Here is a 13,660-nt window from a genome sequence, read left to right on the forward strand (position 1 = left end):
GTTCACAAACAGAATGTGCTTGGACAGTTCCTTGCCCTGCCTGAATTTAAGGAGACAGTTGCCCACTTTGGTATTATTTGTGGTAATCATACCCATATTCCATCTTCTAGGTCCCTCTTTCCTTAAGGACCACCAAATGGCCAAATGATGTAGCTACACACACTGAATACACCACCATCAAAACAAGCATAGGAGCTCCCATCCCGTGGAGATCCCCTGGGCTGCCCCATAAAAGAAGGAAATATTAGAATTTGTGGGAAAGATGAATGGGTTAGGGTCCAGAAACAAAAGATCTAGCAATCACCCAGGTGTGATTAAAGCCCAGAGGTACAGGCCCACCTAGTTAGTAGTCCCAGCTACTGGATGGAAAATTTTGTTTAAGAGCTTCACCTCTCTGAGTCATTTTTAACCTGTGTTTCCTCCTGGGTGGGAGACCCTTCAGTGGTTTCAGGACCAAATGACTCCAGGGCAGGACTGTGCACCGCTGCTTCAAAGGCTAGAAATCCGGATAAGACCCCCACAGTCTTCAAAGACCCCATCCCCAGAGTGGTTCTCAAAGGCAGAGGTGTAGATATTTGAAACAGGGAAAAGGGCTAGTCAAATCCATACTCCAGTGGAGTCGTGGCTGTGTCTCTCAGGCTAAAGTAAAACATATTCAAGAATAATGTCCCCACTCATTAAATAAAAAGCAAGTGTTTTTTTACCCACGTGAAATTTGTCACAACTAGGTACCAGGACATACAGTGGAAAATGCACAGGGAGAGAGGGAAGGAGAGAAAGAAAGATATGGTCACAGCCACATGGACAGAGGGAGCCCAGTGCAGCTGGAACTCAGCTGTCACATAAGGAATATTGGAAACTATGGGGACATTGTTGAAAGACTGCAATGGCCCAGGGCACTCTTTAGATAAAGGAAGCTGTTCATAAGCTGCTTGCTTAGGGGTAAAACGTGCAGCTTTAGCTCAGAACTGCGAATTCCTCCGCGGTGGGGGGAAGCCTGATAAGGGTAGGGTGTGGGGATGTCCAGTCCATTCTCCCGCTGCGCGGCGAGTCCCCCTGGGCGGCCTCCCTGTCTCCGGCTCCCGCCACTCCTCCCGCTCTCTGGGTCTGGAGGCTGGCGGGGCTGCGAGCCGCCAGGAAGCCCAGGTACCTCCGCCACCAGCTCCCAGGCTCCCTGACCCAGCCCTGCTCCCTCCCGCCCCGCGTGCCCAGGCGGAGAGGGGAACACGCGGCCGGCGAGGAGGCTCCTTCCGCGGCGGAGGGCGCTCCCTCGCCCGGCCCCTGGGTCCCCGGGAGGCGCAGGCAGAGGCAGGCACGCGTCCAAGGCAGGTCGGGCGGGGCGCTCACCAAAAGAACAGGCGCGAGCAGAGGTTTGCGTCCTGCAGCGGGTTGGGCTTCAACTCCGGGTGCAGTGGCAGCATCTTGCCTGTCGGGGCAGGGCATGGGTGCTAACCAGCCTGGTGGCTGCTCTTGCCGCGGGGCCGATCCCGCTACTCCTGGAGGCACCGGCGGGGCTGCAGGAGACCCGGGCGCCTCGCCTGTGCGCTGAACGGGAGCCTGAGAACCACCTGCTAATGGGAGTGGAGCACCCAGCGTCCGCCGGGTCCCCGCCTCCCCGGACTGCTCAGTCTCCTGGGGTCGCCTCTGGGGCGCCTGCTATGCGTTGCTGTCACAGCTGTGGGAGAAGTAGCACTCCGCATGTGGGGCTGCAGGAGGAAGCAGACAGGCAGAAGCTTCCAGGAGCAGCATGTAGGTGGGAGGCAAGGCCACCAGCTCTCTGATGGACGCAGGTAGTCAGACTGCTTAGCACAACCAACTCGGCTGGGAGGATCCCAACTGGCTGCAAACTCTGAAGTTCCTGCTCTGAGCCCAGGCACCCACCCAGGAGATGAAGAGGAGAGGCTCAGACTCTGCCCGCCTCTTCTGCTCAGAAGCTCCCGGTGGGCTGCAGGGAAGACCTGGAGAAAGCTGGCAGAAGGCATTAACAGCCCGCCCTCTGGGAACCCTGCCCTCATCAGGACCAATCAAGGGTGCTGTGGGAGGTTCTCCAGCTGTAATCAAGCAGGACCCTATGGGGCCTTCCTGGGACAGACCCCACCCCCACCTCAAGTCCTCTTCCTGCTTCTTGTTTGTAGAAAACCTTTAGTCTCTCAGGCCTCCCTGAGTCACAAAAGCCTGGTTCAAGAATTAATGATTGAAAGAATGTGAACATGTAATAACAAAAAAACTTTAAACAATAGATCAGCCGTACAGCAGTCACAGCACCTTTAGTTCGTCCCTGAAGGTTGTTGATAACAGTGTCTGATGCACACTCCTGAGCTGTTTTACAAATGCTAAAACCGCCACCAGGTGGAAGAAGTTAGCTGCATGATGACCAGGATCAGCTGGAACCTAAGGCTTAATGATGAGGACCCCTGTTACATCACCCTGTGCCTCCACATCAACCAGTCAGAGAATAATAGTGCACGGGCTGATCAGGTACCCTGGACTCTCCCCCTCCACTTGCCTTTAAAAAACCTCCCCTGAAATCCACTGGGAAGTTCTAATCTTTGGAGCATGAGCCTCCTGTACTCCTTACTTGGCCCTTGTGATAAACCTTTCTCTGCTCAGAACTGCAGCATTTCAGTTTAGCCTCACTGTGCATCAGCACAAGAACTTGGGTTGGACAACCCAACCAGCAGCCAAACATTTGATCCTGGACAACAGCAGGGTGTAGCTCACATTATGTGTATAGAACTGCGAGACTTAAAGAAAGGTAACAAAAGATTAGAAGAGCTCAAATGATTTTGGAAGATGAATGCATGCTGTCACTGGGGATCTCTGCAACATGTGAGATGTCTTTTGGCCTCTCCCATGTTGCATTGTGGGGAATGGGGACTTCTGTGAGCTTTTGGCTTGCCCTCTTAGATTGGGAAAGAGGAATTTGGGGAGAGAGAGTCTGCCATATGATTTCTCTCATCATGTGGTCAAGGTCTAGACAGATAACAGTGGCATATGTTAAAGAATGCATATGCAGATTTCTGGGGACCTTACCTCACTTTTGACTGTAACAATGCCCTATTCAAGAAGGTATCATCCCTATTTTGTAGATGAGAAAGATGAGAATTAAGGACAGTATCTAGAAAAAGAATAGGTAAAATGGAAGCTGCAGCAAAATAATACAAATAATAAAGTAATATAAATATACAAATACATTCATTCTCACCTATTAAATTAGCAACACTTTAAATTGGGGGATTGGGATTGCCATATATACATTACTAATAAGAAAAAGAATATCAAATTGTACACTTTAAATATATACAATTTATTGTATGTCAATTATATCTCAATAAAAGTTCTTAAAAAAAACAATACCCCATGCTAATGAAGGCAAAGTGTGATAAGCATTTTCATATACTATTGGTAAAATATAAATTAGAATAGCCCTTTCAGAAAATAATTTGACAATATTTATTAAGATCCTTAAAAATGCTCATCTTCTTTGACTCAATAGGATTTCCACTTACAAGAATATGAAGGCCAAAAAAGTCAGTTATAGACAACTATTTATATACAGATTTATTTATGTACAAATATTTCTAAGAGCAGTGCTTATTATGTTATAATAGAATTTAGAAACATCCTAACTTCCAAGTTCAACAATAGCAAAATGATTAAATAAATCATGAATCCTTTTTAAACAAGTGCTTTTTGAACACCTACCATACATCAAATACCCATCAAAGCACCCGGAATTAATGGTAAATAAGGCATGTAAGGTTTATCTTTTCACGGTGTTTACATTCAAGTAGTGGGAGATAGACAATAAACAAGTAAATGAAGAATCAAGATATCTTGGTTTGATGAGGACTATGTAGAAAATAAATAGGAAGTGAGAGTGTCTGGAGATGGCCAGCAAACCCTCATTTAAATTGCGTGGTGTCAACTCTAAATTGGCACTTGCCATGGGCACTTGCCATCTACCTCTACAAGGATTAAGTCACATGTGCTGCTGCAGCTGCTGACCTTCAACATCCCCTGAAGGCAATTCAGGATGGAGATCAGGAATGAGGCACTGTGTGCTTTGGAAAAACAACAGAACAGGTCTTCAGATGGTTAGATGTTTTCAGGAGCTGATTTTGTGAGCCAGTCCTTCCATCTCCTCACATTTAGAAAAGCACTAAATCCACGCACGGACGTCTGCTCCTCTGACTGGCAGAAATGCTCTACAAAAATATGTGTTTGATTGCATGTACTCCTCCTTCACCAAGATTACATATATACTGACTTCCCCCACCCCCACCGCCATGCCCACCTCTTTGGAACAGTTTCTCAGAGCTTTCTGGGATGCTGTCTCCTGGGCTGCAGTCCTCATGTTGCCCCAAATAACACGTAAGTCATAACTCTCACATTGTGCATTTTTTTTTAAGTCGACAGTAGGCAAGAAGGCTGCTCAGAGGAGAGGCTTGAGCTAAAACATGAGAATCAAAAAGGAACCAGTCTTGTGCAAATCTGGGAGCAAAACAAAAGTCAAACAAGTAAAAACAAACAAAAAAAAATCCATGGTATTGGATAACATAACTTGAGTGTAGTTTTGTTGTTGTTGTTTCTGTTTGGCTTTTTTTCTTTTTTTAATTAAAAGAGAGGAAGAGAGACCTCTTGCATCTGTAAGAGAGGGGAGGACACTAGGCAAACTGCCACCCCTGAGACAGGGAGGCCCACAGGTGAATAGAGGACATCGAGGCTTCCTGGACCAGAGACTCAGAGCAAAAACCACCAGGGGAGTCTGTACTTGGGGAGGAAACCCAGAACTATAACTGACAAATTGCTGGAGGCTCAGTGTGAACAATCTGAGAGTTAAAAACTCTGGGGGGGGGGGGGCACTTCCCTGGTGGTGCAGTGGTTTAGTATCTGCCTGTCAATGCAGGGGACATGGGTTCGATTCCTGGGCCAGGAAGATCCCACATGCCACGGAGCAACTAAGCCTGTGCACCACAACTACTGAGCCTGTGCTCTAGGGCCTGTGAGCCACAACTATTGAACCCACATGTCACTACTCCTGAAGCTTGTGCCCAGAGCCTGTGGTCTGCAATGAGAAGCCCTCCCACTGCAACAGAGTAGGCCCCACTCGCCTGCAACTAGAGAAAGCCCTTGCGCAGCAATGAGACCCAATGCAGCCAATAAATAAAAATTGAATAATTAATTAATTTTAAAAAAACCTCTGGGGGGACCCAGTTATGGAAGGGGACCCACAATATTGTGACCCAGGGGCTCCACCTCGGATCCTGCAGTAAATACCAGAGAAAAGTCCCCTCAGGCCTCCTGCTGGGGGAGGGGAAAGTAGCCAATTTGAAATAGACCAGAGCACTCAGTCTTAACAAGGCTTGCTCTTGGGAAAATTAGTTAACCAGAGTCTAATCTGCTGAGGTATTAATTGATCGTAACTGATCTGGGGGAAGAGAAATCCCCAACTCCAGCTGTCTCTAGCCATTCTGTCCCAAATAGGAGAAGGGGTGGGGGCAGAAAAAAATGAGAAGCACTTGTGACGTTCACAGTCCAGAGGCAGAGGCTCACTGAGGGGTTGAGACCCAACCATGGGAACTGCCGGCCCTCACACCTCACCACCTCATTACTAAGGCCTTGTGACAGCAGCTCCTTTAACCCAGGACACCATGTCTGCATATCAAGAAAAAGTTACAAGGTACACCAAAAACCAAAAAAAAAAAAAATTCTCTCTCAAGAGACAGAGCATGCCTCAGAACCAGCGTGGCAGGGATGTTGGAATCATCAGACCAGGAATTTAAAAGCAACTGTGATGAATATACCAAGGGCTCTAATGGATAAAGTAGACAGCATGCAAGAACAGATGGGCAATGTAAGCAGAGAGATGGAGATTCTAAGAAAGAACCAAAAAGAAATGCTAGAGATAAAAAGCACTGTAAGTATTACCAAGTCCAAGTCCAAGTTCACTCTGCTCGCCACACGACAGGCCAATGAATCAGAGACGAGGTGTTGAGGCAAGGAATGTAAACCTGTAGAGCTAAATCGGACTCCATGTTTGATCTGTTTCTTTGACTTTAACCTTTGCTTTTTGTTGCTTTTTTTAAATTATAATCATACATGATGGCCTGCCTCGGGGAACACTGCCCCTCTGCCTGAATGTTGAACTAAAGTGTGTGAAGACAGTGGTTAAATGCAACTCTTGTAAGAAATTTTGCTGTGAGGAGGGACAGAAAATAGAAAAATAAATCACTGCAGGAGTGTAACCCTTGAGGAGGCGTCATCCACACTGTAGCCTGTCCTATAGCCAGTGTTTCATAACATGGGTGAGTGATGTCAGTGTCTGCACACAAGCCCTGAGCCCTTCCATTTCACAGGAGCCTGACTTCCTGCAACCCTGCCAGTGGGCTCTGTCTGCCACCAGAGTCAGCTCTGCTCAAGTACAAGGCAGGCCAGCAGTGCCAGGAATCTAATGTGTCCCTCTGCTCTCCTCCCCCAGCAGCCTTCAGTCAACAGACAGACAGGAGCTGGTGTGTAAACACCCACCTCACTCCCTCCTCAGAGAAGGTGACCACGAGGCTTGTGCTCCACACTGTGCCCTCAAGTTTCCCTGCAGGATTGTGCTCCAGTAGCCCCTCCTGGGAACATGCTGGATAATATAACCTTTGCTGCCTTCTTTAGCTTTCCTGTCTCACTTCCCCACTCCATTACCAGTGTTTCCTGGGACCTCCTCCCAAATAACCTACTGCATTCAAATTCATAGAGTTGAGTTTCAGGGAACACAAACCAAGACAACAGAAAATATTTTGATAATGACATGAAAGCATTATACCAATTTTGTTTAAGAACATATGAAATAAGAGGGCTTCCTAGGTGGCGCAGTGGTTAAGAATCCGCCTGCCAACGCAGGAAACATGGGTTCGATCCCTGGTCCAGGAAGTTTCCACATGTCATGGAGCAACTAAGCCCATGAGCCACAGCTATTGAGCCCATGTGCTGCAACTACTGAAGCCCATGCACCTAGAGCCCGTGCTCCGCAACAAGAGACGCCCCCACTCACCGCAACTAAAGAAAGCCCGCACACAGCAAAACAGACCCAACACAGCCAATAAAATAAATAAATAAATAAATAAAAATAAAAAATAAAAAAGAATATATGAAATAAGAAACATTGGAAGAAAATATTTGAAAATGTTAGCAATGATTTTTTCTGTATTGTAGGATTATGGATGATTAAAAACCAAAGTAAATCTTATTTTTCCCAAAGAAAAGAAGGTGTTTTTTGTTTTGTTTCATGTTTTTGTTTTGGGGGGGTAGTGTTTGGTAAAGAAGTACTGTAATTACAACATACAGATTAATAGAGATTTTGTGAATTTTAGATGGTGGTCTTCAAAGAACAAAACCTGTTACTAAATAAAATAATGGCTGCTGCTTTCTCAGCAACACATAGCAAATGCAGTGCCAATATTCATATGAAAAACATACCAAAACTCCAACCTTCCAAGGAATTTAGAAACAGTCTAGAAGTACGCTTCAGACCAAAGGTTATTTCATGTAAGGCAATTGTTTAGCAAAACATGGTATTTTTCATTCAATAACAATAGCTACCATTTCTTGAATGTGTAACAATACCCCTTTATCATCTCAGTAAATCCTTGAAATTCTACTGTAAGCTATATATTATTATTACCTTTTTACAGATCATAAAGTTTAGACAAAAGTGAAGTGAATTCTCCAAAATGAGGGGGCAAAACCCACAAGATCTGAACCCAAATATTGGTCCCAAAGCCCATGAACTTTCTACTACTTTGGACTGTCTCTCTCTCCAACTTCAAGTATGATTTTAAAGTCACCAGCAGAAAGTCAAAGAGTAATCACTGCATCAACATTTCTGACGTGCTTGATGCAATTTAGAACCAGGAGGCTAGGTGCGTATAAGACAGTTTGCTTGGGCAAATGGTTTCCTCAGAGCAAGTTGAAGTGGGGTCACCAGAGTCGTGTTGGGTAAAATGATTGGAACTCTGTGCTCTCAAATCCTGGAACCACAGGCAGTATGATCACAATGGCAGAAAAATCAATGTGTATGGTAGAGACATGGATTTTTAAAAAATTGCCCAGGCCAAGAAAACATGATTCTAAAGTATATCTGAGCATAAAGTGTTAAAATGGCTCAGATTACATAATAATGTACTTTAGAATATATTTTTGGTTAGAATTAGATTCTTCAGTCACACTTTACATGAGAACAGCTCTTATTTATCTCTCAGCAGTATTAGCTGGAAATCTACTAGATGCCAATCACTGTAGTTACAGGTAAAATATAAACTAATCTTTAGGAGATAAGGGAGAAAGAAGCCTGTTAATTCTAATTTTCAGCTTTTAAAAAACGAGCTGTGAGTTATACTTGCTGGATCTGCACTGGTTCGCCACACCTGGACCACGGGCTTCTTAAAACAGGGTGAGTAGGTCTGCTCCCTGCGACTCAGGTGCCCATTCAACACCCTGCCCACAGGAGGTCTTAGGAGACACATGCCTGGTGAATGATGAGGATGCCCACACTCCTCCAGAGAGAGGAGGGTGCTGCAACCTCTGAAAGCATTTAATGTGACTCAGAAGTTTCCTCTCTCTCTCTGGACCAAAGGGAGGACTATGCTTCCTCCACTGCCTGAGATTCATGGGGCTAGTGGCCAATACTGTCCATGGAGAGGAGCATAAATGACAAGCAGAGCCCAAGCCAAGCTATTTAGATGACAGCCTCAGACTTCCTAGTATCTATTCTATTGCTAGGTTGGTCCTGGAGGAATCCTGTTTTTTGCTTGTTTGTTTGTTTTAATTATTTATTTTATTTATTGGCTGCCTTGGGCCTTTGTTGCTGCACGTGGGCTTTCTCTAGTTAAGGAGAGCGGGGGCTACTCTTCATTGCGGTGCACAGGCTTCTTATTGTGGTGGATTTTCTTGTTGCGGAGCACGGGCTCTAAGCCTGCAGGTTTCAGTGGTTGCTGAGCCTGGGCTCAGTAGTTGTGGCTCGTGGGCTCTAGAGCACAGGTTCAGTAGTTGTGGCTTGTGGTACATGGGCTTAGTTGCTCTGTGGCATGTGGGATCTTCTTGAACAAGGGATCAACGCCATGTCCCCTGCGTTGGCAGGTGGATTCTTAACCACTGCCCCACCAGGGAAGCCCTGGAGGAATCCTGTTTTGATGAGAGAGGGAAAAATGAAAGACCAAAGCACTTTCTTCTCCTGGCATGAAGCACAGTTACTCAGCCATTAACTGATACACAGAGAAAACTGCATGAGCAAGAAATAAAAATTTATTTTTTAATCCCTAAAATAAGTGAAAAAAGTTAAATGAGCTAATAAGTGGGTATCAGTTCAAGAGGAAAATGAGTAACTTCAGATTTTTTTCCCCATATATGAAATCCATCTGAATATATATCTTCAGATTTATTTGAAAAAAATAAATCATTCAAAGGTGTTATCTCTGGAACGAATAAACAAAGTGTGGTATAAACTTACAATGGAGTATTATTCAGCCTTAAAAAGGAAGGAAATTCTGACACATGCTGCAGCATGGATGAACCGTGAAGATGGTGATATGTGATTTATAGTTAGAAATATGTATCTGGTCTTCATGCTGTTCCCTAAGAGTTTTAGGAGCTCTAAAGAGCCACAAGGTGTCTTTTGTTTGATTTAAAATCCCCTTTCAAGCACGCCTGAGTTTTTGTGAATGACTCTGCTTCTCAGGGAAACCCAACACCTGATTAAAGGGTTGGACCTTTCAGCCCCACCCTCCTACCTCCAGGAAGGAGAGGGGCTGGAAACCGAGTTCAATCACCAATGGACAATGATTTAAACAGTCTTGCCTAAGTCTGCTTTTATGAAGCCTCAATAAAAACAACAACACAACAACAAGATGGGGTTCAGAGACCTTCCCAGCACGTCCCTGGAGGTCTAGTGGTTAAGACTCCACCATCCCAATGCAGGGGGCTTGGGTTTGATCCCTGGTAGGGGAATTAAGATTCCACATGACTTGCCGGGCAGCCAAAAATTTACAAAAAAAAAAAGAGAGAGAGAGAGCGAGCTTCAGAGTTGGTAAACATGTGGAGGTGCTGGGAGGGTGACTCCCCTGGAGAGGGCTTGGAAGCTCCTGCCTCTTCCCGCTTCCCTTGCTCTCTGCATCTCTTCCATCTGGCTGTTCCTGAGTTGAATCCTTCTATAATAAAGGATTATATTAGTAAGTAAACTGTTTTCCTGAGTTCTGTGAGCCACTCTAGAAAATTACCAAACCCAAGGAGGGGGCCGTGGGGACCCCGATTTATAACTAGTTGGGAAGAAGCACAGGTAACCACCTGCAGTCATGACTACCTTCTGAAGTTGGGAAGGAGAGGCAGTCTTACAGGACTGAGCCCTTAGCCTACGAGGTCTGACACTAACTCCAGGTAGACAGTGTCAGAATTGACTTAAATTGTGTATCTGAAGAGTTGGAGAACTGGTTAGTGTGGGGGAAAACCCACACACTTGGTGTCCAGCAGTACTGAGTCACCAAAAGACTCTGTGATTTCAGTTATATGAGGTACCTAGAGTACTCAAATTCACAGAGACAGAGAGAAGAACGGTGTTTGCCAGGGGATGGAGGGTGGGGAGTTGTTTAATGGGTAGAGTTTCAGTTGGGGAAGATGAAAAAATTCTGGAGATAGATGGTGGTGATGCTTGAGCAACAAGGTGAATATAATTAATGCCACAGAATAGTACATGCTAAAAATGGTTAAAATGGTTCACTTTACTTTATGAATATTTTGTCATGTAGGGAAGGGGAAAATTCCTTTTTCTTTTACCCTTCTAGGTTCTCTGGCTGGGGCCTTGGAAATTCAGCTGATAGAAGACAGATGAACAAGAGAAATACAGTTTATTAACCTGGGCAGCATGTACACACATGGGAAAGGTCTTTTATCATTTATAGACAGTTATTACTGTACTAGGATATTTTTGCAAAAATGCTTCATCTTCAAGAGGATTCTTGGGAGGGACTTTTGACAAGTACAAGTTTCTGATACGTTTAATTATACTGTTGAACTGGGTAAGAAATTGTAGAATCCTAACAGAAAACCTGATGGCCTCATAAAACTGTTAATAAAAAGAATTAGTTACTGAGTAAACTGGCAGCTATGATTATAACTTTTATGGTTTTTGTCTAAAATATTAGTGGTTTTCAGTTGGGTTTTCCAGGTATAAGGAAACCCTTCCCCTCAAGCTAATTATGACCTACAGCAATTTGGTAAGTTATACCTTTGTGAGTAGAATTAAAACATTTGTCTTTTCTTTCTACCCATTTCCTCCAAAAACTGGAAACTCTTAGGTTCCCAGCAGCTGTATCAGATAAAAAAGGAAGGCCCCCTCCTAACAGATGGAACTCTTCCACCTCTGGTTGAATGACAATTATATTCTCTGAATTCAGTTTCTCTTTGTGAAGTGTGCTAAAAAGTAGTATCTATTTCATGGAGCTATTGTTCATGTGGAAGTGCTTATTGCAGTTCCTGGCACAGAGGAGATGTTCAATAAGTGGAAGCTATTACGGCAAGATATTTTCCCAGAATACTACACTGATTGTCCCTTGCTATGGTCTGAATGTTTTTGTAAAAGGAATGAAACTAGAATTCTTGAGGTTTAGTTTGAAGGGCACTGGTGCTGGCATAAAGAGTGTAGTTTACAAGAAAACTTAGTCAACCAAAATTTCCTCCACAGAAGAGAGGTTAAAACCCAAGTCTGAGGAGAGCAAATGTTGGGGAATGAGAGGCAGAGAGTTGGAGATCCTGGTCCCCAGGGGTCACCATCCTCAACCTGCCGAGCAAGGACAAGGTGGAGGGGGATACAGGATCCCTTCATGTATGGCTTGTGCCCTGCCTCCTGCTATAAGCCAGGCGAGTTGGCAGCTTTGTAGAGGAGACTCCCATGCCATCAGCCTGTTACGAGTAAAGTAGAAAAGCCCTGATTTTCCACTTGGGGTATGGAAAATTCAGAGAGGGAAAGACAGCAGGCTTACAGGGACCTGTGAGCCAGGAGAAGAGAATGCCATAGAAGAAGATGAAGCATGTACCATCCAGCTGGGAAGTAGATGAGGACCCAGTTACATCCTTCCTTTAAAATCCCATAGCAGAGTTGATTTTAAAAAGAAAATAAATATTAAAACATCTGCCCAGGAAAGCAGAAAGCAGATTTGTCAAAGTTTAAGAGACAACACTAGGAAGATAAATAAGAACTCTTCTTAAATCTAGATCATCTGCTTCATAATCACGTTAGGTCTATAATCCCTATTCTTCATCCTCCATGTTACAGGTGGTGCAGGAGAAGGAAATATCATGTCCTGGGACACGTGGGAGACCCTGGAACCAGCTGCCAAGGCAGGGTCCTAGGCTTCCTGCAGGAAAGAATTCAAGAGTCAGCTGAAGTAGAGCGAAAATGGATTTATTCAGGGAGACACACACCCCATAGACAGAATGTGGACTTTCTCAGAAGGCGAGAGGCCCCCAGGGTATGGGGTTGTTAGTTTTTATGGGCTGGGTAATTTCATATGATAACGAGTGGGGGGAATATCTTGCTATTCTGGGGAAGGGATGGGGATTTTCAGGAACTGAAACACCACACACCTTTTTTGGCCTTTTATGGTCAGCCTCGGAACTATCCCTGTGCCTGTCATGGCGCGAGGGGAGTGATTTTTATTATTATAATGAAGGTGTTGTGAGTTAGAGGTCACTGAGCAGACCATGCTCAACAGCATCTTGATTTCAGCTGGTTTGAGCCAGTTTTTGTGGGATCCTGTTTTCCTCAATAGCTGTGCCCCGGGCCCATTCTTTTAACAAGTGAGCCCCTTCCTCCGGTCTCACAAGCACAGACACACTGTTTCCATAGTGACGAGGCCGTCTCAGCCCGTATCCCAGGAGCCCCGCCCTGGTTCTCCCTGCCCCCTGATGTCTAGGCCCCTCCCTTTCCTATTTAACACCCAGTTGTCTCCCTCCAATGAAGGGCACCAAGGACTCCCACTCACTTCAGGACCAACATCAAGCCCCTACCGAGAGGGAGTTACCTTATGGGTAAAAAAACAACAAAAAATAAAAATGACTATTTCAATACCTTTGCTTTCTGGACCTTCAGGCATAAGGAAGAAATTGGTCCCTTTCTCTTCATCAGGATTATCTCCACAGGTAACAAAGCAAACAGTCATTAAAGGTAAGCTGGTGCCCTTAATATTCCTGGAGGCCAGGCTGTGATGGAACTGTCACCCACAAAGTCCATCAGAATTCGCTGGGAGTAAAAGCAGAATCTGGGTCATAAAACAAAGTGGAACCTTTTTTCTCTCCCTTTGTGCTTAGTCGAGCTTCACTTGCTCACAGGGCGCCTCCTGCAGGGGCCTCGCACCCGGCCCTTCAGACCAGAGTCCCTGGTGAGAAATGGCTGCGCCGACACCTCAGCTCAGCGGGCTGTGTGCAGAGACGCTGCACCCAGCACTGCGATTCAAGATGGCGGCGAGCGGGCCATGTGCAGAGACGCTGCGCCAGGCACTGCGACCTGGAACCTCAGCAACACAGCTGCGCCTGCCTGGCGAGAACCCCGCCCCCTCCCCGCTGACAGGAACTACATACAGCAGCCCTGCCATTGGCTGTTTGGGGAGAGCATGTGCTCTAG

The 13,660-nt window shown here is 45.4% G+C and overlaps 1 protein-coding gene across 4 annotated transcripts in view; it reads right to left on the reverse strand.

Annotated features, from left to right (window-relative positions):
* LOC130835846 (ATP-binding cassette sub-family C member 4-like) overlaps positions 1-1,830 on the reverse strand; it is a 154,527-nt gene extending 152,697 nt beyond the window's left edge. For all 4 annotated transcript variants that reach the window (XR_009049054.1, XM_057707710.1, XM_057707711.1 and 1 more), the window contains exon 1: positions 1,348-1,830. Coding sequence is in view for 3 of the 4 variants with exons in the window: in XM_057707710.1 (XP_057563693.1) it covers positions 1,348-1,421 (74 nt within the window). In the remaining variant the exon portion in view is untranslated. The remainder of the gene's footprint in view (positions 1-1,347) is intronic.
* Between the last annotated feature and the right edge of the window lie 11,830 nt (positions 1,831-13,660).

Source organism: Hippopotamus amphibius, chromosome 14, assembly GCF_030028045.1.
Source record: "Hippopotamus amphibius kiboko isolate mHipAmp2 chromosome 14, mHipAmp2.hap2, whole genome shotgun sequence".
In the NCBI taxonomy this organism is placed as follows: Eukaryota; Metazoa; Chordata; class Mammalia; order Artiodactyla; family Hippopotamidae; genus Hippopotamus; species Hippopotamus amphibius.